Source organism: Candidozyma auris, chromosome 6, assembly GCF_003013715.1.
Source record: "Candidozyma auris chromosome 6, complete sequence".
Classification (NCBI taxonomy): Eukaryota; Fungi; Ascomycota; class Pichiomycetes; order Serinales; family Metschnikowiaceae; genus Candidozyma; species Candidozyma auris.
Window position 1 is genome coordinate 521545 of NC_072817.1, and position 24893 is coordinate 546437.

Sequence of the window (24893 nt, forward strand, 5' to 3'; positions counted from 1 at the left end):
GATTTATTCCCCTTTATTTCTTTCCTTTATCTTGGTTTTGATTACTACTCATAACCTCATGCTTTATTACAAAGTGTCGCGACAGGGTCGTGAACTACAACATCCTAGCCACGAATGCTTCACACAGGCGTTACTGTCCCCAAATCGTAAAAGACAAATTAATTTTTATATCGTTTCAAGGTTTGCATCCAACCTTCTTCGAAAAATGCTGTAGATCGGAATCATATTCTTGATATGAAGCTATCTGTACAATTCAGTGCTCGGGATTTGAGCAAGTGACCTAAACAAAGATGACAATTGCACGATTTTAGATCTAGCAAAAGTTTCATGATTTCATGGGCAGACAAAAAAATTGAACTCCCATGGATCTTCAGTGAGTTGAAAGTTCAGACGTTGCAGTATGTCATCCTCCTACAGATCACGACTAATAACAGTTTCTTAGCATTCTCTGGCACCTCGCTTGAATATAATGCTTGTGTACTTGAGTGTCGCTTATATTGATCCTTGAGTGAACTCGTAGACCTTTTCATACTTCTGCATGAGAATCAGACTATACAGAGACGAAATTCCTTTTTTTTTTTTTTTTTCTTTTTTCTTTCGTTGTACTGTTAAGTTTGATTTGAAACTCTCAATGCGTTGCTTTTTTTTCGTTCTGCAAGGAGGAGTTGTTCGTAAAGAGAGGACCTTTAGGTGTTGCTGTGGTCTTTATCTTTCACATTTTCGCGGCTCTTTTCCCAAAATCAGACGAAACAGGAAGTTCACAATTTGAACCCCTGTTCAGTTTACATTGTAAGTCAGTTCACTACTCATATTGATATACGAAATAATAAATCGAACGAAATCATTGAGGAAGTATTGGTTAAAAAATGCTGTCTCAGAGTGAACAGACTCCTTTGATTAGACCCCCCCTGAAAGGATCACAATACGAGGGTAGAAGCACAACTCAGAATTTACAAGGCCGCAAGACAACATCGAAAATTGCTAATAACTCCAAGCTTGGCCTTCAAAGGCTTAGCAGAACAACCCAGAAGCTCAAACTCTTGCCCGAAGATCCTCCCGATCTCGGGTACGAGCGAATTAAACTCAATCCTGAGAACTACTCAGAAAATCATTCACGGGATGGTGGTGTGTACTCACAGGTGACACGCATAACTGACAAGCCAGCAAGAAAGGACGCCGAGATTCTTGGAAAGCTGCACAGGGATCTTCTACCTCGAGTAACCGCTTACTGCACAGCAGGCTCGTATAAGATGAAAGATCTTCTTCGCTGGCTCAAGGATAAGAAAAGAATTCATAACACAATGCCCAAACTTTTTGATGAATGCCTCTATACGCCATTCACATACAAAGACTGGAGAAATGATTCTGACGATGGAGGTAAGACCCTAATTCGCCTCGCTGATGATGGTGGTGAGATTGAATTCGGTAAGCAAAACGACATTTTCATCTTCGAATATGGTGTTGTTATAATGTGGTGTTACACGCGTAAGGAAGAGATGGCTTTTTTGGAAGACCTTGCTCGTTTTGAAAGTGAGAAACTTTCTTCAGAAGATGTTCAAGTGGAGGAGTTCAATTACTACATCACAACGTCGTATCAGCCACGAATCTACAATGATTTCATAACGCTTCGAGATGACGCAAACTACATGCTAAAGCTATCGATATCTCATGCATTGGCACAATCAGTGAAAATATCGTTGTTCGAAGAACTCGTTGATAATACCATTGAAGACACACAAGACATTCCTCAACAAATAGCTCACACAGGCAAGGTAGAAATGACCAGAGATGAAATCATGAAGTCAATAGGGGAACTTTTTATTCTCCGTATCAACATCAATCTCCATGGATCAGTTTTAGATTCGCCAGAGCTCATGTGGGCGGAACCTCACCTTGAACCAATATACCAGGCAACACGCGGTTACTTGGAAATAAATCAAAGGGTGGAATTACTAGAACAAAGGCTAGAAGTAATCTCGGACTTGCTACAGATGCTTAAAGAACAGCTCGGACACTCACAAGAAGAAAACCTAGAGTTTGTTGTTATAGTATTGGTATGCATCGAGGTTCTAGTCAGTGTTGTCAATGTAATTGTGGACTTCTTGACATTTTAGCACTTTTGTTTTTGAGCAATGAGGTGAGTGCGATCTAGAACTATTGGCACTGTGATAGCGACGAAGATTTAAGAATTCGCGACATCTGAGACAAGAGCCTCTGCATTGTTAGACTGAGAGAAATAGGTTCCGCACGCAAGCAAGCTTCCTTGTGTGAAGGAAATGACGTGAATAGCGGCTCGCCACATCTTGTGGCGAAGCACAAGAAAAATTTTCTACTAGCCGCAAGCAAGCATAGGGGGCTGGTGACACTTGCCACACGTCTTAAATAAGGCGCATGCCCTGTAGGACGAATTAAGAAAAACTGGCTTTGCTTCTACCGTCCTTGCTAAATTTGAGTCATAAAACACTTCTGGGTTTTCGTGAAACCATTCATATTGGTATTCTTCCAAATCTTTTTCCCTTCAAGACTAAGAAGGCAAATTTGCATCATTTTTTTCTTCTGTCATCAATCATCGGGATAAAGAATGAATTCACCAACAAGATGCGGGAGCAGCTCGCTTCCAACTTTAGTTAGAACTAGTACTCTTCCTTCAGAATTCATTCGCCAGCACATTGAAATCGTTAACACCCCTATCCAGCTCGATGTTGGTCGTGAAGTGTGTGAAATGCAATCTAGTTGGTGCAAGGAAGAACAAGATGAGGAAAGAAGGTTGGTCAGGCTTATTGTGAAGCGAAGGTCTTACGCTACGTTCGCAATACTGGCTGAACCAGTTGCCCCTCACTCGTATGCATCAGATGACAATTCTTTGGTGATCTCTTGCATCAGGTGGAAAGAGAAGAATATCTGTGTTGTTACTTCTGTTGATATCATACTAGTGTTGGAGCATCTTGTCGGGGAACATTTTTCTATTGAAGAGAAGAGCAGAGTCCGTAGAAATTTGCAGTTCCTTAAGCCTTACACCGTTACGAAATCTTCCCCTGAATGTCGCAGACTATTTTCATCACTAATGTCTATGGAGAATCCTAGGCCTCGGAATATAGAGAAAGGTTTGAAAGTTTTCGAGTGGTCGAATTTATTTGTTGCAGTCAATAGGGTTCTATCCAAGTACTCGGCCAATCCTGACTGTTCAGAAACCAAGAAATTGGCTGCTCTCGCCGAAAAGAACTGCCTGAAAAGCTCCTCGGTATCTAGTGAAATCTACATGGACACTGATGCTAAGAGGAAGTGGTATCCCCGACCGGGTCAAAATGCGAGTTGGTCTAATCCCCCCCCTATGTCAATTCTCATCAAACACTACCATACCGAGTTTCTCACTCTCAGCCATACCTAGAGCCACTGAAAGGGTTTCATGAAGCGGACAAGTATCAAGAGAGTACATCTCTTCAACCAAATGCCCAGTATTCCAAGCAACTGTCTTCAGGCTCAGGTGCTGTGATACACTCGTGCACTCGACTGCATCCCATGACATGTGGATCGAAACAGTCTAAACTCGATTGTGATTTGAGCGCACTTGACAACTCTGAAAACTCCACTTCGTCAACCGACCTATCGCTTAAATCTAAGTCTCAAACTGCCTCAACATCAGTGGGAGCTTCACTCGATGAAAAGAGTTTCTCAGGTGGGTCGAGTTCCGTCGAAAGTGGGAGTGGAAGAATTGTTGATGATGGTTTTGGCTCCGAAGATTCTAACGGAACCCGAAAGAGTAATCTGAAACGTAAATCTGGCACTATCCCCGAGCATGAAATAAAGGACTTCGAAGAAAGCAAGTCCACAACACCTGTTGAAGGCAACCATTCCTCTAACTTGAAGTATCTTCCTGTTCTGAAGCTTAGCACAGCGAACATGAAAAAGCACGACTTGGAGTTAGCTCAAATGGATCCTTCAGAAAGGGGGAACACAAAATTCACCAACATTGGGGCAGCGGCAGCAGCAGAAGAAATGTCATCCAACACAGAGTCGAGTGAGTCAAAACGAAGAAGATCTTCTCGAAAAAAACGTAAGAGTTTAAAGCTACCCGCTATCACATCGGCGCTCGACAGGAGGTTCCCACTCCCCAATCCCAAACAGATCGAGCTCTACACGCAGGGTTCTGATACTGTGCACTTAGATCCTCGTCCATATTCCAGCAACGACAGCTCTACTCCTATCAGCACCGAGGAGAGTAGTGCGGAGAGTTTAAGTCGTTGAATCCAACAAAGCACAATTTAGTTGAGTAATGTTTATATTTACGTAATGTAATTTATTCAGATTTGTTGCTCTTTACAAACGAGTCAGTGCTTCTAATGCGTGGCTTCTGATCTCCGTCTAAGGTAACTAAATTTAAGTAGTTTCGGGACGTGTCCCCGGATTTTGCATCGTGGATCTCGTCGGCGTTGGTGATGAAAAATTCCGAGTTGAGTTCATAATAGTTTTTCGATGAAGCAGTTTGCAAAAATACAGTGCGTGGTCCAATTATCAGGATAAACTTGTGACGTCCGAGGAACCACAGTCGCAATGACATAGTAAACCATGCCAGTAGTTTGATGATACAAGAACCAAAAATTTTGAGGGTGTCGATGGCATCTTGGAATGACCGGATGGAGCGTAAGCTTTTTGTCATTAAAATTGGTTTCTCACGAGGTAGTCTCGACACTCTAGAAACTGCACAATTTTGAAGATCCTGGGGCCCATTAATCGAAACAGCAAGGAGATTGTCCCGGTTAATGAGTATGTCGTCGTTTTCATCAACGGTGATCGCTACGACCAGCCCACTGCCGACTAAGCCAGCTACTCCTCGTCCACTAAGGTATGTGAATCCTCTGTTGACCAAGGATGACAAGCCTGTGAGCTCCCTTCTCAGAAGAGAGAGAGTTCTTGCAAGATTCCTCGAGATTCTTCGTGGTATTTTTCGCTTTGAAACCGATATAGCCAGCCCTCCGTACACCTGAAGGGCCTCGTTTTTGAGAATAGCCCAATCATTCTCACCATCTAATTTCAAGGTGGCAAATGATTTGGGCGATGAATTCCGGAAGATTGTCGGTATAGATTTTTTTACCTGAGATGACACGAGGAACGATGAAGTTTCAGTAGAAATGAATTCTTCGAATAGTTTGACGCTTCCGTCAAGGTAAAGTGATTTGAACGGATTAAAGAGCCTGATTCTCGAACTTACAAGACTAGATGAGCCCAGAATGGAGATTAAAGAATTCCGTCTAACATATAAGGGAATCGAAGGTGGCAAGGTGACTGCAACGATAGTCGCTGGAGTTCCCAACGCCTTCAACCTGACACTTTCGCTCAGTCTAATACTAGGCAACCTTTCAACATCGCTTTTGAAACTCAATTCCACATCTGAGGGCGTTGGTGTTAGGTAAGATTGATGGATATGGAAGGGACGGATCACAATGTTTGGGTTGGTGCTCAATCTCTTCAACATAATCTTGATCAGCATAGTATTGAAATTTATACAATAGACAAGATTGAGGGATGACTGCACAAAGTAGTTTTTGGACGAACATTACCTAATGTCTATTTTCTGTTCTACTCTATTGCCTCTATCTAACGCTTTTCTCAATGAAATGTAAAAACCTCTCTCCATACTCACTTGCTGGAACAGCAGAAATTGAACTCCTATTATGGCCAATTGATCTCCAGACAGTTTCAATTCGTTTTTTTATTGAATAACTTGTCAAACAGTCAATGATCCCCATGTAGTAAATGACTCTCGTGGGTTCATCGTGTTCGTTTGTACCTCGAATTCCACCATCATGCCCGTAGAATATGTACTTCGATCTTCCCGGAAAGTTGCTGGCGGGCAAGTCAGCATATCTATCGATATCTCGAGGATTGGTTTTAATTAAGTCACTTTTGTTGTTTGATTTAGGGTCGAAGACAGAAAGTTTACTTATTGTATTCGAATTCCCCTTCAGTACGTCATGAATACCCAATAAAAGAGAATAGTCCATAGCATTTATTCTCTTCAAGAATTCAACGTCCGCTTCAAGTTGTTTAAGAAAAATTTTTCGTTTCTGTGGACCAAAACATATTCCATCCTTCCTTTCGAGCCAATTGAGATCCTTGAAAGTAATGTGCGATAAATCGGACTTTTTCAATTCATCAGAAGGGACTTTGGTGAATCTTCCCCAAGTTGAGCCTTTTAAGTCATACTTGTAATGTATATCTCTGTGCGGTGGAAAGAGATTATTCATGACAATGAAATGTACTTTTTTCATGCCACCCTTTACCTTGAGACGATGCAAGCCGTAGAATTGCGATATAAGGGTGTTGGGGTTACTCTTCACATGCGAATAATAGTCTTTGAGGATCCGTCGAAGCTGCTTGTGTTCTGAATGGTGTATAGTTTTTATAATGAAACGGAAGTCTCTAGAGTAATAAAAAAATGACCCACTCTTTCCGGGAGACCCAAGCTCTGATAGTATATACTTGCCAGTTATTGAAATGAGATAGTCTGCCGGGTCGATTCCAAAGACCGCACGTAACTCACGAAAGACCTCAGGACAATAATCTTTAAACTTGAAATCGTATTTCGAAGACGGAGTTAATTCATTGCCATCCATGTTGAAGGTGAGTTTTTTGGTAGTTTTGAAGTCTTCATCATTAATTTTTTTCATCACCCCAGAGCAACGTGATACAGCCACACGAATACCTGTTAACATATTATATGCCATGACGAAATTTTGATGACCCTCAGTAATTCTATTTCCAACAGGCGTAGTTTCGTCATCATAAAATTCCTTTCTTTTTTGCTTTTTAATATTTCTTTTCATGATAATGGAATTTCTCATTCGTGAAATCTCGTCATCGAAAGTGCTCTTTGCAGGGTTGAGTCGAAGCTTTTGTATGTCGGCAGTGGAATTGGCTCTATGATATCTTGGAGAGGAAAAATCGAGGTGTGATGGTATCTGACATGGTGAACTTTCTGTTGCAACCAGGGAGTCAATGGTTCTCTTCGAGCTCATTGTGCGCCCATCATTCTGAGTGAGTGGCGAGGTATGCCTTCTTAGCGGAGCTATCCTCGAGCTTTTGTCAAAAGATTTCCCTTTGTGTCTATCAAATCTTGCCACACACGTCTCATCTCCTTTAACTGATTGCATGGTAGATCCAGTGAGAGCCTTTATGGGATCCAAAATATCGTTGTCCACAGAGCTTGATATCATCTTCAGGTTGAGGACTTCCTTATGAGTCTCGGTGGCAACGCCTTTGGAACCCTTTTGTAAATCGGTTTTTAGGCTATTGGGTGTACCCGCTATCGTTTCAAGTGACCGGGCAATTGTTTCACCACTAGCCGTCTCAGATCCGCCAGATCGAACAGCTCGGAATGATCGTGAAGTCGGGGTCAAAGGTTGTTCTCTTTTCATTTCTTTGGTCTCTCGCGATTCATCTTTCAAGCGCACATCGTTAGACGAGGATGCTTCAACGACTGGTGTCGCTTCAAGCTGAATCATTTCACCTATCCATGAACTTGCAAACACAACGCTTGAAGGATAAAATGCTAAAAGCTTCGTAAGCTGGATAACTCTTTATCTTTTGAAGGTCGAGAAATCCCAAAGCAGTCACAAGGAATGAATACTTGAATTGTATTTAAAAAAAATTCGAGATAAATTTCGGAAGTTGAGTTTAGACAGCCCTCTGATTGACATACCGTCTCATTTGCGACCAGTCCTTTCTCAACAGACTTTCTCACTGCATAAAAAACTGCAGCATCCACCGATGCCAAATTCAAATCAATACTTGAAGCATGCGATATCCTGACATGTACTTCATTTTTACTTCTTCATTCTTCAACATCAATTGTACAACTTTTTTGTATTGCCCTATTGTTGTAGAAAAAATGCGTCCCTCTTTCCCCAATTATTGACGAATGCTGTCCTTTCTTTTGACGAATGCGGAAATTACACTGCTGAGATTGCCACATCTCCGTTAGCCAGGGTACTTTACTTTTATTGAACGAGAAGATCAAATGGAGAAGTTGGAAATATATTAATTCTTTGTTTGCTTGTCAACATCCGACAGTATCTTAAGGTTTTGATCGCAATATTGACGAGAACCAGCACCTATGCCTTACGAATTCTCTCTGAAAGTTCTTACAAGACACATATTATTTGTCTTATTTCTTTGCATGATAGCTTTATCAACTCTGAAGCGAGATGAAGAGCAAGCCATGGCGAGCTCGACACTTGTCGAAGTTGAGCTGATCGATGAAGTTGAGTCAAATTATGGTAGTGTTATCAGAGACAGAAATAAGCTGATTTATTTCTACATGAGGTCTTCAAAAACGTACTTGGCTTTCACGAATGTTGACCATTCTGAAGCTCTAGATGATGTTTGGTTAACAAGTCAATATTACAACAGAGGTCTATCTGGAAGTACATGGGGTGATCAAGCCACACAATCAACGGTATTTCTCATCGAATTTGAGTTACACGTAGATTTGACTCCAAATAGCTTACAAACGATGCCCGTTTCCAATTGTCACGAAGAGTTGGAGGGGGAGGGTGGCTTCATAGCAATGCTGATAAGCTCCACCGACTCCAATGATGCGCTGATCTCATTTGGAATATCCCCTAACATTTTTGTCTCAGCTTTGGAGATCTCGACAGGGATCAGCATCGCCAGATCACAGAGCATTACAAATACAATCACTTGCAAAGCACGTCACGGGGAAACAGTACAAATCATGCTCAGAAATACAAGAATTGTGCGTCATTATGTTAGATATCGTCAGAGGTCATTTAATTTGATAACCAACACCTTTTCGAACCTATCAATACAAAAGGTGAGCAATACAGGCTATCACGTTGTAAAGGGCGCAGAAGGCGAATATGTGTGTGCGGCGAGCTCAAATATGGCATTGCAATGTTCTCAAAACGCTTTAGGGACGCATAATCTTGACGGTATGTCTAGATTCCAGGTTTATTCTAAATAGCTATGTACCCTTCATATTGTAAAACGAATTCCTTTCAACATTTCCTATACAGGTCTATGGATCACTCGGATCCGAGCTCACGTTTAGCGATAATATCCCAACGCCACATACGTGCATCTCGAAATTCTGTGAATGGGCCTTTTAGATTTTTTCAAAAGCTCTGATACCCATGAAGCTGAACTTGCGAAGGCTGGTTTCGAGATATCAAGCTGCAGTCAAGAATGTGATTCTTGTACTTCGTCGTTCCCCTCAAGCTTAAAGTTATCCGATGGCTCCGATGATGATTTATGGGGAACTACTAAACCGTACGGATTACACATCGTCATACCAACGAATAAATCAGACTGGCCTCATGACGCTGTTAGTGGTTCTGGCTCTTTTGCGAAAAAGGTCGATGCTTGGGCTTCCAAATCGAAAATAAATTTTGGAGCCCTGGATAATATCAAGGTTACGGTTTCTTCTTTATCTTCACTCGAGCTAGAACGTGATCCCAGATATATGGATGGTAATACCGGGGATGTACTACTACTTCCATTTTTTATTTGGATAAAAAATCTAGAAGTCGGTGAAGTGGACGAGGCTCTAGGAACAATAGTCCCAAAGCTCGTTCTGTTTAGAAATGAACGTCTCACGAAGTTACCGTCAGATTTGAACACAAACTTTCCTAAGTTGACGATAGAAACTGACCCTAACTTGGCATACATCTTCTTATGCTCTCACAGAACTAGAGATAAGAAATGTGGAATCACAGCACCAATCATGAAGAGAGAGATGGACATGTATTTAAGAGAGCTTGGCCTTTATAGAGATTTTGGTGACGATCGAGACGGAGGAGTCTCCGTATCCTTTGTCAATCACATTGGTGGACACAAATACGCGGCAAATGTTATTATTTATCTCAAGAAATCCGGTAAGAATATTTGGCTTGCTCGATGCAAACCCAATAATGTCATCCCCATCATCGATGAATGCGTTGTGAATAATGGAAGGGTGTGGCCGGAGAAAATTAGACAAGTGCAGAAGTTTCAGCCTGTCGATTGGTGAGAGATGGCGATATACGATCCAAGGCTCATCATTGTTTATATTTAATCATTCCTTGTAGGATCTTCACTCTCAATTTTGTGAAACATTTGGCATCTTGTGTAAGCAGAATGTTGCTTTGTTGAAGAAGACATTGTAGGCGAGTTAACTCAACAGAAAGCGCCTGTTTATTATCACGAAGCATGTGAATGAGTGAGTGGTAGTATGACATTATTCGGAGATCACCTATATTTTTCTGGTTTTGATAAAACTTGCTGTCGTCCACCTTAATAAGAAAGTCAAGTATGGCGATACAACTTGTTCCGTCGTATTCTTCAAAGCTCACATTAAAGTCACGGAAGGTTTCATTTCCCGTCGCATTGGGTGAATTCACCAATGCTGAGTGGTGACTCACGAATGCGCTCAAATGTTCCAGACTTGAAACAGGAAGTAGTATGCTATTAATGTGACCCTCCCCATCGAGCCCCATCAACACTGGAGACTCTAACTCAATGTCGTCAGCAAAGAAATGCTCGATATACTGCAAATTTGAATTTTCATTGTCCAAAGCCATTTTGTACCACAGCAGCAGGAGCTCTTCGGAAAAATGAGTACCACCTTGTATCAATACGAGAGTAGGTTTGTCATTAAAAGCTTGATCGGTAAAATTCATATCTGTAGTCTTCATGAGGCTAAATCCAAGGTCTTTTTTGGAAATTGCCGTTTCATCATCAAGCCTTACACCTGAGGCGACTTGAATGAAGTTACTTATGGATTCAAAATCCCTTACGCCAATATATTGAACCGGTTTTTTGCTTCCCTCGATGAATAATAACAAAGTGGGATACCCTCCAACATTATACTTTTTTGCCATCTTTCTCCCATCCTTGTCACCATTCACTTTAACAATTTGAATTTCATGTTTTATTGCGAACCTTTCCGCTAAATTCTCTATAGTAGGCATCAATAACTTACAGTGCCGGCACCATTCAGCGTAGAAGTCAACCAATGTAGTCTTTTGTGAATGGAAGAGTAATGATGTGAGATTATGATCAGTTCCGACCAAGACATTAGAAGCTAACGTCACAGTGAAAATTAAAGAGTAAAATAAGTACATATTTCTGCGAACTCCGTGCAAGGAGCAAGTCTAAAGTTGAACGATGTGTGGCGCGCTGTTCAGTACAGTAGCTTCGGTGTTGAGAGTCAATAGGAGTAAGTGGGTTTAAAAGTGGACTAATACATATTAATTTTGCGTATTCCTGTACTGGAGGGGAATACCCCTGTTCATATAATGCTCGGAAAGGACAATGATTCTCACAGTTCCAGGTGAGATTAAGCAATTTTTCAGACTCTGGTGGCCATGCACTTTATTTTTCTTGTTCTTGCATATCACAGAATATTCAACAAGAATAAGCTGTCACGTGCACAAAGCAATACGCACATCACTATGAAATGGAAAAAAGGGAGAAAACCTGTGAATATTTCATCCAGCACATGCTTTCAAAAAAGATCATAAGATATGCTTCTCATCAAGCAAGATGTAGAAAGGTTCATCTAACATTATATACTAAAGATAATTGTCAGCTATGCATTACCGCTAGGGATGTACTTAATAGGGTTATGAAAGAGTGTTCCTACGAAACAATCTCTTTAGAAGTTGTGGACATCATGAAACCAGAGAATTCTGACTCTTTTGAGCGATACTGCTATGACGTTCCTGTTCTTCACATTAGGAAGCCATCGATGCAGAAACCAATCAAGTTTATGCACAATTTTGATCATGAAAAGCTCCTTAAGGAATTGCAGACTTGATGGTGGCTGTCGAAAATTACCTTTTGATCAGCTCTATTACCGTATATATATATATATATATATTTTTAGACTGCATAGTCTTTTTCTTCCTTGAAGATAATAGTTTGATATTTCAGCTCGTTTTAAACAGCTATACTAGCTCGGCTCATTAATCTAGTGTAAGTTTGCTATACGGAATGCTGGCATATCCAAATACTAATGCAATATATTACTTGTGTCAAATATTTCACATTCACGAAACTTGCCTTGATCGTGTGTTTTGTTGTATACAGTACCGAGTGTTTATCGGAGATTAGTATTACCCCTGCGGGGTTTAACTCGTACTCGTTGTGGACCTGCTCAAATAACTACAAAACCGAAAAGTCATGAATCGTCAAAGAACAGCACTTGTCACGGGCGCGTCATCGGGAATAGGATATGCCACTGCTCTTGAATTTCAAAAAAGAGGGTACAAAACATTTGCATGTGCAAGACGGCTCGAACCAATGGCAGATCTCGAGAGAGAGGGGGTTACCGTATTTCAATTGGACGTGTCAGACTTAGAGAGTGTTAGAAGAGCCAAGAGGTATTTGCAAGAAGCAACAAATGGCTATTTAGATGTGCTATTCAATAACGCTGGACAATCGTGTACATTCCCTGCCCTTGATGTGACAGATGATCAATTTACTCAGTGTTTTCAAGTGAACGTTTTTGGTCCAATAAGAATGACAAGAGAGCTTGCTCCGCTTCTTATCAATGCAAGAGGAGTGGTGGGCTTCACAGGTTCGGTGAGTGGAATAGTGCCATTTCCTTTTTCATCTGTATACTCGTCGACCAAAAGCGCAATTCATCAATTTGCCGCTTGTCTCCGACTCGAATTGAAGCCCTTCGGTGTGAAGGTTATCAACATCATTACTGGTGGGGTGAAGACCAATATTCAAGACACGAGGCCATTACCGGAGACCTCCCTCTATAACGTGCCAGGGATCAAAGAGTCGATGGATGAAAGACGGGCAATGGCTGCGAAGAATAATCCCATGGATCCTAAAACTTATGCCTTCAAAGTTGTTAATGACTTCGAGAATGCTTCGCTTGATGGCAGGCTCAATTATTATAGAGGTCACATGGCCACGATATTAACATGGATAATGTTGTGCTGTCCTAGATATTTGGTTGAGCGTAGTTTGGTAAGAAAATTTCGCTTGACCAACATATTTGCCTACCTAAAAGAAAGATATTTGAAGCACAAAATCGAATAGTGAATTTGTATAGGTATTCTTAACCTCATGAGCTAAATTTTCGCTGTTAACTTTGGCTCAGCGAAAATCTGATCTAATAAATGATCTATTACACCCCAACCATATCCATTTGCAAAACGACGTCTAACAATGATATTGTTATGTGCATCGGGGGGAAGATACACAAGAACTTTTCTCCAGTTAAGTCCGTAAGAGTGATACTTTCTGGCTATTTTGACCTGCTTTTCAAGTTTCCACTCTCGAGATCTGATAAGTCGCTTGAAGGTTCCAACTGCAGGCGTAGTATCCTGAGGAATGTGATTGAAATGATAAAATCGATCATGAAATATAACCAGAGATCGCTTCGAAGGCTCATTGATGTAACTCCGCGACGGGACTGGGCATAGCAAAGTACTCAAAGCAGACTCAACAGCAGAAGCTTTTGGTGGAATGTAATAGGAGGCATCTTCATCGTAATCTGGCAGATCTGATTCCTCATCATCCAGCAAGGAAGTTTCACTCCCCTTTGCCGAGATTTTTGAATACCACTTTTTTCGCCTGACAGATTTTGCTTGCCGTAATTTATCAAGCGTCAAAGATTCTGCGATACCTTCATTGAAAGAATTGTCGGCAGTAAACTTTCCAGACTTACGCTGAGACATTTCAAAAGACAAAGAATCGTAAGGAACGGCACCAACATCATGACCCAGAGCATTCGTCTCAGTACTACCTATACTGCTATTGTCTCTATGTGTGCGATCATTCAATTGTTCGGGATGGCTCCTTAGAGCGCTTACGTCACCCATAGCAGCCCAATCTAAGTACAAAAGTGAACTTGTCCGTAGGGGCACGATTCCGTCGTTGAAAGCGTTGGCGTATACGGTTCGCAGTTTAAATGCTTTGAGTACTGATTGAACAGGCTCATCTGGGAGAGTCTCGAGAATAGGTTTGAAACCATCTCGCTTGTTATCATTTTTCTCGTGTTTTATCAGAGGGAGTTTCTTCAGCAACGTCAAGTCACGACCTGTTTTACCTAGTGTACCCAAGTCAAGGAACCAGGAGACCCATAGACTCATCTCACTAATTATTCCGAGCATGGGACTCGCAAGACAAATGAAATGTTCAAGTTGAATATTGTTTCTCTTGAAGTAATCGTTACCCTTAACAAGTAATATGTGCTTTAAAGCGTAGAGCTGAACCGGACCGCCCAAAGAATGGGCCACAAAACTAATCTTTTCAATCAGCATTCCTGACTTTTTGAAGGAGTCGATTATATTTGTCACATGAAAAGAAACACCGACACCGAGCTTGTGTATCCCCTTTTCTGTACGACCTGCGTTCCCTCTGTAGCCAGATACCACAATGTTTTGGTCTAATGAAAGGAGCTGGTCTCTAAGATAGAGCATATCAGCAGTGAGATTCGAGAAAAGACCGTGAGTAACAATGACTAAATGCATGGGCAAGTTCGGATCGCGTGGCTCCAAATTCCAAATGTCCTCTGTCAGTTTAAAATTCACCATAAGATTGGGATTGCTAGAGATTGATAAAGTTTCAGTCAGTTCATCGTCCCGAGGGTTGTTAAATTGCATATTCATGTCGCCTTTGGTCAAAGAGGTGAGTACAGAGCGGTTTAATCTTCTCATGCTATGAATGTTATCGCCGATCATAAAATCGTATAGCACCGTTGCTTTTTTATTTAGCACAATCTGAGAAATTATGTCGCATTCCCATGAATAGATCTTGCTTCCATCATTATCCACGCGTTTTAAGCTATTACCGTTTAAAGATAATTTAACATTAAATGTCTGGCCTGGTTTAATAGCGTTTTTGAAAAGAATCTCAGGATTACTGAGTGGATCATCGGCCCTGAAAGGCTTTTTATGATCAAAGTTGCAAGGAACAACGTGGCTATACAATATGAACGGTCCATTCAAAAGATGGATAGCTCGGAGAGGAGTCTTCTCCAAGTTCTTTATTCGTAAGAATATCTCCGTCTCATTGAAATCCTTGGCTCGATACTCAATACGATATCTGGCAACATCCCCAATTCGTAGATGCCTTTGATCTCTGTACCAAAGGAAAGAATTCATAACACTCCGGAAACAAAGTGTATCATTTGCTTGACACCACTTTTGCTGTACTGCATACCAAAAGGACTACACTGTGTATCTCGCAGTTTTTATCAGTTCAAGTTATGTACGCTATTCTAAGATCTTAAGCCTCTTGGAAAACTTCTTTCAAAAATGCCTCTTCTTCAGCATTATGCATGGCCTTAGAGCCCGCTGCAACGGATGCCGAAGGATCCCTCCCGGCGTATCTCAAAACTAAGTTTGCATACTTATCAGTTTGCTTTAAAGTCGTCACCATGCGAGGAGCAACGTAAGAGTACGCGCCCATATTCAAGGGTTCTTCTTGACAGTAGACCAAGTCTTCAAGATTAGGGTATTTGTTCAATGTGTCACGTAATTGAGCGAATGGGAAGGGATGCAACTGCTCAAGTTTGATTATCGCAGTGTTCTTATTATCAAGTGAGGCACGCTTTTTGTGCAAAGCGGTGTAGACTTGACCAGAACAGAGAACAACTCGACTAATTCCATCTCTTTCATGAATACTCTTACCCAATTCACGATCTTCGATGATCCATTCAAAATGAGACTCACCTGTAAACTCCTTCAATTCTGATTTCGCCAATGGATGCCTCAACAACTGCTTTGAAAAGAATAAACATAATGGCTTTCTAAACTGCCTATGCATTTGACGCCTCAACAAGTGAAATAAGTTAGCTGGTGTTGTTGGGTAGGCGACTTGCATGTTGCAGTCTTGATGCAGTCTCTCAAGCTTTTGCTCCGAAGGGAAATAACGAGGATCCTCGTTACACATCTGCAAATACCTCTCGATTCTACCAGAAGAATGTTCCGGGCCTTGACCGTCGTATCCGTGTGGCAAAGACAAAACTAAACCAGATCTCTGCTTCCATTTTGATTCAGCGCCCGAAATGAATTGATCGACGACTACTTGAGCAGTGTTTGCGAAATCACCAAACTGAGCTTCCCATTGAACCAACGCATCCGGAGAGAAAAGCGAGTAACCATACTCGAAACTCATTACACCGTACTCGGATAACGAAGAATTTGATATGACAAATGGTCCTTGGTCTTCAGACAAGGTGTTGAGAGGAGTGTAAACCTTTTCTGATTCCTGATCGTGTAAAACTGCATGACGTTGGGAGAACGTTCCTCTTTCGACGTCCTGACCAGAAACTCTCACATGGTAACCCTCCAAACAAAGAGAGCCGAAAGCCAAAGCCTCTCCTGTAGCCCAATCGATCCCTTCCCCTGTTTCCACGGTCTTCTTTCTGGTGTTCAAAATACGCTTCAAATTTCTGTGAACTTCAAAACCTTTGGGAGTTTCGGAGATGTGTCTGCCAATGTTCTTCAAAGTCTCTGCATCAACAGCAGTCGGAAGGTGAGGCAATACCTCAGTCGCTAACTCCTTCGGAGACTTAAAATCTTCCCAAGGTGTGGTCAACCACTCACGTGAAGTCGGTTTGTATTCCTTTGACTTGCCAAAAGACTCCTCTAAAAGATTCCAAACCCACTTTTTGTGCTCATCGATATCCTCCTTTGTGAAAGTGCCCTCTGAAATCAACTTATCGACATAATAATCGAGAACAGATCTTTTCTCGGCGATCTTCTTGTACATCAAAGGTTGGGTGAAGGATGGCTGATCGGTTTCATTGTGACCATGCTTTCTATAGCCAACAACATCGATGATAACATCAGAATGAAACGTTGCTCTCCAATCAGCAGCTAAGTTGAACACAAAAGTAAGAGCTTCGATATCATCAGCATTCACATGGAAGATGGGAGCATTGATGGACTTGGCAATATCCGATGGATATAAAGTGGATCTGGCAAAGCGGGGGTCTGTGGTGAAACCAATCTGATTGTTGATGATTATATGGACAGTTCCGCCAGTGGAGTAAGCTGGTAAATTGGCAAAGCCCATTGTCTCATAAACAACACCTTGACCAGAAAAGGCAGCGTCACCGTGCAACAAAACGCCCATCGCCTTTTTGAATTCCCCCGCATCAGATTTGTACTCTTGTATGGCTCTTGTCTTTCCTAAAACGACCCCGTCCTCAGCTTCCAAGTGAGAAGGATTGGCGACAAGAGATAAGTTGACATGTTTTCCAGAAGTCGTTGGACGCTTGTAATTCATTCCCAAGTGATACTTGACGTCCCCAGAGCCCTCGTCTAACTCTTTGGAACCTGTAAACTCGAAAAAGATCGACTCATTTGGCTTCCTAACGACATTGGACAACATGTTTAACCGTCCCCTGTGTGGCATTCCAATAACTATATCCTCTATGCCATGCTCTACAGAAGTATCAATCATCGCTTTCATACCAGGGACGACTGCCTCTGCTCCTTCGAGTCCAAATCTCTTATCATTAGGAAATTTAGTAGCCAAAAATGACTCAAACGAACAAGACCAGATCAATCTATCTAAGATTTGCCTTTTTTCGTCTGATGAGTACTTGAAAGGCTGAGGAATCTCAATGCGTTCCCTCAACCAGTCACACTGTTCTTTCGAAGGTATATGAATGTACTCTACACCATAAGAAGAACAATAAAGTCGCTCACAAGCATCAATAATTTCCCGTAATGTCATTGTTTTTTTGCCGCTTTCAACGAAGCGAGGCAAAATTCCTGGTCCAAGCGTAATCGACTTATCCATATCGCTTTCAGTGAAGCCATAGTGCTCTAAAGTAAGTTCTTTGGGTAAATCAGGTTGATCGCCGAAAGAGATACCTAAAGGATCGATCTTGGCCTTCTGGTGGCCACGTACTTGATAAGCACGAACAAGAAGCTGCACTTTCAAGTGAGTAACAACGTCTTCACTATGGCCCCCCGCACCTGGGTCAAAGCCGACGCCTGCACCACCTGCTGGAGTAGGAATCAACGTTGGTGGAGCGGAGAATGCAGCCGAAGGAGCAACCCCTGAGTCCAAATTCTTGAAGTAGGCATCCCAAGATACATGAACGGACTTAGGGTCTTGACGCCATGCTTCATACATCTCTTCGATATAATTTGAATTGTTCGACAACACGAATGTGTCAGTTGCTAAAGTGCGAGAGAAGCTAACAATTCCAACTCTCGAAGCAACAGCATGTTGTCTAAATTGCACATTGGTCTGAGCCCTCAAAATGTGAGCACAGTTACTCGGAGTACGTTTCAAATGTCTGAAAGCGCTAAGCATGGCAGACAAATAAATTCCAAGGTCAAATGGGGTACTTTGGGGTAATATCTAGAAAAACCCGTAGGTATAGGAGGGACTTTTTGCTAGTGTGGAAGAGAGTGAGCACTCTATATAAAGGGAAGAGGGTGCTGCATCTTAGCTCCACTCGCTAACTGTCTCCACGTTCCGACATCCCCGGGACAGACGTAGGTTCGTTGAATTTACCCATAATTTTTAACTAAAAAAGGGGAGAGTAGATGACCACCACCCATGATGCATATGCAACTGGCTCACGTTTGCTTTTGTTCCCTCACTGCAAAAGTTTTCGAGGAATTCCCCGAAGGCATACGAAATCACTGTAGCACTGCACGCTGATTGGCCATCCCGGAGTTTTGCTGCGAGGCAATTAGTGGGTACCTTCTCATCATACCGCGAAAGTGTGTCAATCTTCGAATGGATACTTTTCAAATCTACATCTTCATTTGTTAACGTCTGTGTATTCCTCCTAATTCCGTTTAAATTAAGATCATTATATTCACTTATGATTGCTAGTGATCAAACAAAGTTTCCTCGGAGTCATTCGGTGTGTAAGACCGGTATTCACACCTCGTATGCAGTTTGACTTCCCCTCGACATGCAAGTCTTGCTTGGGCAGAGGTAGTATATAAGAGCTAGATTGTGATATGATCCTCAAGCAATTGACTCCTGCAATGTGAGTCAAACCTACTACAGCCTACCCTTCAGAAAAATCTATCTCTAACCTTTACTGTTATTTTTAGTCTTTTTTTTTTTTTGTACGAAAACGTAACAGGAAATAGAAGAGACAAACTAGATGAGGAAAAAGGACAAAGATCATGTCTACTTTTGAGAATCAACTCCTGAAGTGTTATCATGACAATTTTACGTAGCGCAACAAAGCCTTGCGTCGTGTTAGATGTCGAGATTAAAAGCACTGGGGTGTGACATGTCTGACAATTCTATTTATTTACAACAGGTGACTAAATGAACTCCTGAGCTTTCCTTCTGTAAGCGTTGCAATCTCTCAACCATTGCCTGTAGGTTTTTAATGAGTATATCCTTTCACCATAGTAGTCAGGAACAGGATTCGAAAAAGATTGTGACGAAGGGTCAACTCTGTAGCGTTTAATTCTCCGCAAAAATAGTTCTTCCTTGGCTTTAAATTGAGGTAACACGGAGCGTCGAGATAAGTTGAAGACAGCGGTACCAAGGAAAGGGCCCAAAAGATAGCCTGCAGCACCACCTAACAAAACCAAACCGCCCATGACAATCACGGCATCAATTCCAAATATGGGCTTCTCGAGATCAATCTCGACATTCCCTAAATACTCTAACGTCGCAAATCCCGACAAGCCAGCCGTAAGTATTGATGCTGAGGTATTCAATACCTTGTTCTGTCTTCTCAACTTAAAGAAGTCTACCCAGTTCATTTGCAAATGCGTTGACGTTGAATTTGATCTCAGCGGGGTTCTAACAAACACACGGCATTTTGGCATCCGAATCGTGTTCATGAATGAAGGCTGCGCCCTGATACCGACTTTTCCAAAGAGCATACTTCTTCCAGTTTTATTCTTGGTGAGAAAGCTCAATTTCATAGAAGCATTGCTTTGTGCAGTATGGTGTCACCCGTAAGAAGACGCTCAACAATATGGATCTTTTTTAGCCTGTGTCGAATTACTAAATAGACATGAAAATGAAGATTTGACGGATTCAATCCGAGCATATAGTAGCTTGCATTCGAAGTTGGAAATCATGCACACTCAACTACGAAGCACACCCATGTTTGTGACAAGTACAGAATCGAAATTGGTCATTATGCCAGACTAAATCTACTGACGGCAACTTGAGAGGTTTTCAAATGCTTTGACGATATAGTCAGTCTACGCTAGTGATGCGTATTCTAGGTCATTGGCCTTCTTCCGCTTCTGTGGCACTCACATCTTGATCAAAATTTGCTTCGCCATCCAGCCATCAACTCATGAAAAACGCTTATTTTGCTATTAAGGGTACCAATATAATCATCAAACAGGTTGCACACTAGAACCTTCCCTAGATAATGAAACTTCCAGCCACAAAATCGTGTCAACTTTAAATGAAGAGAGGTGAATCTTTAACGAGAAATCAACATTTTTTACTCAGCTCTTAATTTCTTTCGCTCGAGATTCACTCAAGATAATAGTAAAGTTGTAGAGCCGTGGATTCATGCTAGTATTGTATAATGGGGTGCATATAAGCTATCTGCGATTAACAACAAAACGAAGTAAAAAAAAAAAAAAAAACCCTCACCAACCTCTACTAGTTCAACGTTCCACGCACTGAACAAAAATAATCAAGCGAAATAATCACAATTTCTTGCAGCGCTGACCACATACCCATCAGACTGAATTATTAGTGAGCCTGCATAGCTTGCTTGAGAATTAGAAAGTCAAACGAGACTAATGAGTGCCACTTTGTTTGAGGACCAGGGATTCAAAGCTTCAAACGGGGGCTTCCAAGAAGACACTTTATTAAAAAATGATGACTACACTGAAAAGTCTATGGAGGAGTCTATCAATATTCCAAGGTCTACACAAGAGTTGAATGATTTGCTTTCCCGCTATCAACAGCTTCTCCAGTTCTCGCATGACGCTAGGGAGAAACACCAGGCGTATGCAAAACTAGCAGAACTGCTGCAGCAGCATGATATTGATGATTTCGATGCCGCTAACTTTGCAGATCCTTACGAGAAGGACATCCTTGCAATTGAGAAATGCCTACAGCAAATAAGTGCCGAATGTGAAAGGATCTCCGACGAAGAAGATAAGCTTCATAAAGAACTTATGCTGTCACTTAAAGGAGTTTCAAATGATGACCAAATAGATTTTGACTTGTTATCAAAGCAACTTGCAAGTCTTCACGTGCTTCTGAAGAATCTCGATTTACCTCAAGCACTTCAAACCGTTCTCGATGTGCAAGACGTTGAATCAGAAAACCGCGCTTTCGATACAGAAATGCTAGCTCAGGAAATCATTGAGCACTTTTTTAAAGTGTCACTGCTGGACGAACTTGAAACATTTCCTGATCGCATGAAATCTCTTGGTCTTATTCCAACACCATCTGATTCTCTGTCAGCTTCCATTGGTGCTTTCTCCCAAGAGAATTCTATTGGACACAAAGTGGCCTGCAGAATTCACGATTTAGAGAATCTACCAGTCAATTTAGGTACACTAGAAGCTCATACTTGCCAAAGCACCGAAGAAATCCATGATGACTTGAAGATTCGCGCCTTGATTGAATTAAAGGCTCTTCTGTTGATGGCTATCCAGAAAAAATTTAAGAATGCCATTTTTAGGAAGATGTCATTAACTGCTCACTATGACTCTCCTGTTTTAAAAAATAATACACTTGTTTTGCAAGGAAGACGCGGATTCTATATCAGAGAAAAAATCGAACAACCGAATCCAGAACTATTGGCTCTGCAGCTAGAAACCACGTTCAAGTTGGAGGCCGATGCGAAGAGGCATAAACTTCAAGTCGACAAGATCAACCGAATTTTAGACAATACGAAGGTTGCTAATGAACTTAAGATAAACCGAATCAACAAGAAGTTGGTTTTGGCAAGGTTCATCAACAACTTGCACAACACTACTGAAAAAGAAGAATCAAAAAAAATGGAAAAAACAGCAAAGCAACGTTTGCAAGCGTTGAAGGCAAACGATGAGGAGGCATACATCAAGCTATTAGACCAAACTAAGGACCATAGAATTACCCACTTATTGAAACAGACCAACAGCTTTTTGGACTCCCTCGCCAAGGCTGTCAAGGTTCAGCAGGCGGAACAGGATGAAGCAGATGTAGTTGCTGAAGATACTGTTGATGAGTTGCGTGAGAAAATTGATTACTATCAAGTTGCTCATCGCATAAAGGAGGATGTCAGGGTTCAACCTTCGATTTTAGTCGGCGGAACATTAAAGGAATATCAGATCAAGGGCTTGCAATGGATGGTTTCGTTGTACAACAACAAATTAAATGGCATTCTTGCTGACGAAATGGGTTTAGGTAAAACCATTCAGTCTATCTCGCTTATTACGTATCTCATAGAAAAGAAGGGCGAAGATAAGTTTTTGGTCATCGTGCCATTATCTACAATAACCAACTGGGCACTAGAGTTTGAAAAGTGGGCACCTTCGGTCAAGGTTATCGTTTTTAAAGGATCTCCGCAGCAAAGAAAAGAGTTGCTGTTTGACATCAGAATGGGTAACTTTCAGGTCATCTTAACAACCTATGAATATATCATAAAAGAGAGGCCAATGTTATCACGATTCCACTATTCGCACATGATCATTGATGAGGGCCACAGAATGAAAAATGCTCAGTCAAAATTATCGCTCACTTTGAAACAGTACTACAGGACAAAAAATCGACTCATTCTTACAGGTACTCCATTGCAGAATAATCTTCCTGAGTTATGGGCATTGCTCAATTTCGTTCTACCCAAAATTTTCAACTCGGTCAAATCTTTTGACGAATGGTTTAACACCCCCTTTGCTAATACTGGGTCTCAGGAGAAGATCGAGCTCACCGAAGAAGAGAGTTTATTGGTCATTCGCAGGTTGCACAAAGTATTAAGACCATTTTTATTGAGAAGATTGAAAAAAGATGTTGAAAAAGATTTACCTGACAAAGTGGAAAAGGTATTGAAATGTAACTTGTCTGGCTTGCAACATATACTTTACCAACAGATGGTCAAGCATAACGCTCTATTCGTGGGATCCCAAACCACTGGAACCAACAATAAGTCTGGTATCAAAGGTTTGAATAATCAGGTCATGCAGTTGAGAAAAATTTGTAACCATCCCTTCGTATTCGAGGAGGTAGAAGATGTTTTGAACTCGTCTCGTCTTACAAATGATTTATTATGGAGAACGTCTGGTAAGTTCGAATTATTGGACAGAGTTTTACCAAAATTCAAAGCCAGTGGCCATAAGGTCTTGATTTTCTTCCAGATGACTTCGGTGATGAATATTTTTGAAGACTTCTTACGTCTCAAAGATATGCGTTACTTGAGATTGGATGGTGCCACCAAAGCGGAAGACAGACAGGATATGTTGAAAGCATTCAATAAGCCTGACTCGGACTATTTCTGTTTTCTCTTGTCGACTAGGGCTGGTGGATTAGGTTTGAATTTGCAGAGTGCTGATACAGTGATTATTTTCGACACTGATTGGAACCCACACCAGGATTTGCAAGCCCAAGACCGAGCTCACAGAATTGGGCAGAAAAATGAAGTCCGTATTCTTCGTTTGATTTCAAATGACTCGATTGAGGAATTCATTCTTGAAAGAGCCCATCAAAAATTGGATATTGACGGTAAGGTTATTCAAGCAGGTAAGTTCGATAACAAGTCGACAGCTGAGGAGCAGGAAGAATTTTTGAGGCGTTTGCTCGATGCTGAGCAAGGTGACAAGGAGAATGAAGAGAATGATTCCTTAAATGACGACGAATTGAATGATGTTTTGGCCCGAAGTGAAGATGAAAAAATCTTGTTCACAAAGATGGACGCCGAAAGGATTGCCAGAGAGAAAATGGAGGCACGACTGGGTGGTTTTACCAATCGATTGATTACAAAGGAGGAGCTTCCTGAAGTGTTCAAAGAGGACATTTCACATCACTTCGATAAGGATACTAAGGAGTTATCTCGAATGCGTGAAAAGAAGAAGGTAAAGTACGATGATGGTTTGACTGAGGAACAATGGCTCATGGCAATGGATGATGACAATGACACCGTTGAAGATGCCATACGTCGAAAGGAGGAGAAGCGAGCCCGCAGAAAGAGGAAAGCTTCTCGTGTGGGGCTGGAAGATGCCGAGGACATCAACGACTTTGAGGACGAGTCAGAGGGTGAAAGGAAGCGCCTGCGTCAGGATGGGTTGCCAAGCGAAGCACAGAATGGCGATGATGGGCTTTCTTCAAAATGTTTATCTGTTCTTGACCACATTCAAAATATGGAATCTGAACGTGACGGACACGCAGTGGCAGAAATTTTCATGAAGCTACCTTCCAAAAAACTCTACGCTGATTATTACAAGGTGATAAAGAAACCAACTGCAATAAGCCAAATTCGAAAGCGTGTTTCGCAGGATAGATATGATACATTCGAGGCGTTTTTGGATGAACTCAAACTCATGTGTTCCAACGCAAAAGTTTATAATGAAGAAGGCTCTTGGGTGTACCAGGACGCGGAAGAGATAGAGTCTTTCATAGAAGGGCTCTAATTCTGAATAAGCATGCGTGTCCAAAATTATGTCTGAATTAGGACAGATGAATAAGTTACGAGGAATTTGTTTCTTGGCCAATCACGTATGTCAGAAATCCGGCTTACTACTTTCCTACATAGTGCGCGGGCTCACAATACACAGTCTATCACCTTTGTGGCATGGATCTTTAAGCAACGATTACCTGAAGCGATATCGGAAACAATCATGACCAAGATCTCCCATCTGTTAGGAAGTTAGTAAAATTTCTCATCTCTCATTTTATGACCTCTAAAAGCGTCAAGTACTCAAGACGCTCGTTGGCTTCTTTTTGCAGATTGTGGAGTACAGGGGTATCGCTGCAAGATC

The 24893-nt window shown here is 41.5% G+C and overlaps 7 protein-coding genes across 7 annotated transcripts; 4 read left to right on the forward strand and 3 right to left on the reverse strand. All coding sequences in view use genetic code 12, as the record gives it.

Moving 5' to 3' along the window:
- Nucleotides 1-866: 866 nt before the first annotated feature.
- Nucleotides 867-2114, forward strand: CJI96_0004916 (RMD1 family protein; the record flags this gene model as incomplete). Its single annotated transcript, XM_029033934.2, has 1 exon — nucleotides 867-2114. The coding sequence occupies one exon, from the start codon at nucleotides 867-869 to the stop codon at nucleotides 2112-2114; it is 1248 nt and encodes a 415-aa protein (XP_028891497.2).
- A 1405-nt stretch (nucleotides 2115-3519) lies between these two features.
- On the forward strand, nucleotides 3520-4245 carry CJI96_0004917 (uncharacterized protein; the record flags this gene model as incomplete). The annotated part of the gene is made up of 1 exon (XM_029033935.2): nucleotides 3520-4245. One exon carries the CDS (start codon nucleotides 3520-3522, stop codon nucleotides 4243-4245), a length of 726 nt encoding a protein of 241 aa, XP_028891498.2.
- Nucleotides 4246-12180: 7935 nt separating this feature from the next.
- AYR1 (acylglycerone-phosphate reductase) lies at nucleotides 12181-13053 on the forward strand (the record flags this gene model as incomplete). Its single annotated transcript, XM_029033940.1, has 1 exon — nucleotides 12181-13053. One exon carries the CDS (start codon nucleotides 12181-12183, stop codon nucleotides 13051-13053), a length of 873 nt encoding a protein of 290 aa, XP_028891503.1.
- A 32-nt stretch (nucleotides 13054-13085) lies between these two features.
- CJI96_0004919 (uncharacterized protein) lies at nucleotides 13086-14675 on the reverse strand (the record flags this gene model as incomplete). The annotated part of the gene is made up of 1 exon (XM_029033941.2): nucleotides 13086-14675. The coding sequence occupies one exon, from the start codon at nucleotides 14673-14675 to the stop codon at nucleotides 13086-13088; it is 1590 nt and encodes a 529-aa protein (XP_028891504.2).
- A 571-nt stretch (nucleotides 14676-15246) lies between these two features.
- On the reverse strand, nucleotides 15247-18294 carry KGD1 (alpha-ketoglutarate dehydrogenase KGD1; the record flags this gene model as incomplete). The annotated part of the gene is made up of 1 exon (XM_029033942.2): nucleotides 15247-18294. The coding sequence occupies one exon, from the start codon at nucleotides 18292-18294 to the stop codon at nucleotides 15247-15249; it is 3048 nt and encodes a 1015-aa protein (XP_028891505.2).
- A 977-nt stretch (nucleotides 18295-19271) lies between these two features.
- On the reverse strand, nucleotides 19272-19802 carry PAM17 (Pam17p; the record flags this gene model as incomplete). Its single annotated transcript, XM_029033943.2, has 1 exon — nucleotides 19272-19802. The coding sequence occupies one exon, from the start codon at nucleotides 19800-19802 to the stop codon at nucleotides 19272-19274; it is 531 nt and encodes a 176-aa protein (XP_028891506.2).
- A 927-nt stretch (nucleotides 19803-20729) lies between these two features.
- On the forward strand, nucleotides 20730-24545 carry CJI96_0004922 (RSC chromatin remodeling complex ATPase subunit STH1; the record flags this gene model as incomplete). The annotated part of the gene is made up of 1 exon (XM_029033944.2): nucleotides 20730-24545. One exon carries the CDS (start codon nucleotides 20730-20732, stop codon nucleotides 24543-24545), a length of 3816 nt encoding a protein of 1271 aa, XP_028891507.2.
- Nucleotides 24546-24893: the final 348 nt, after the last annotated feature.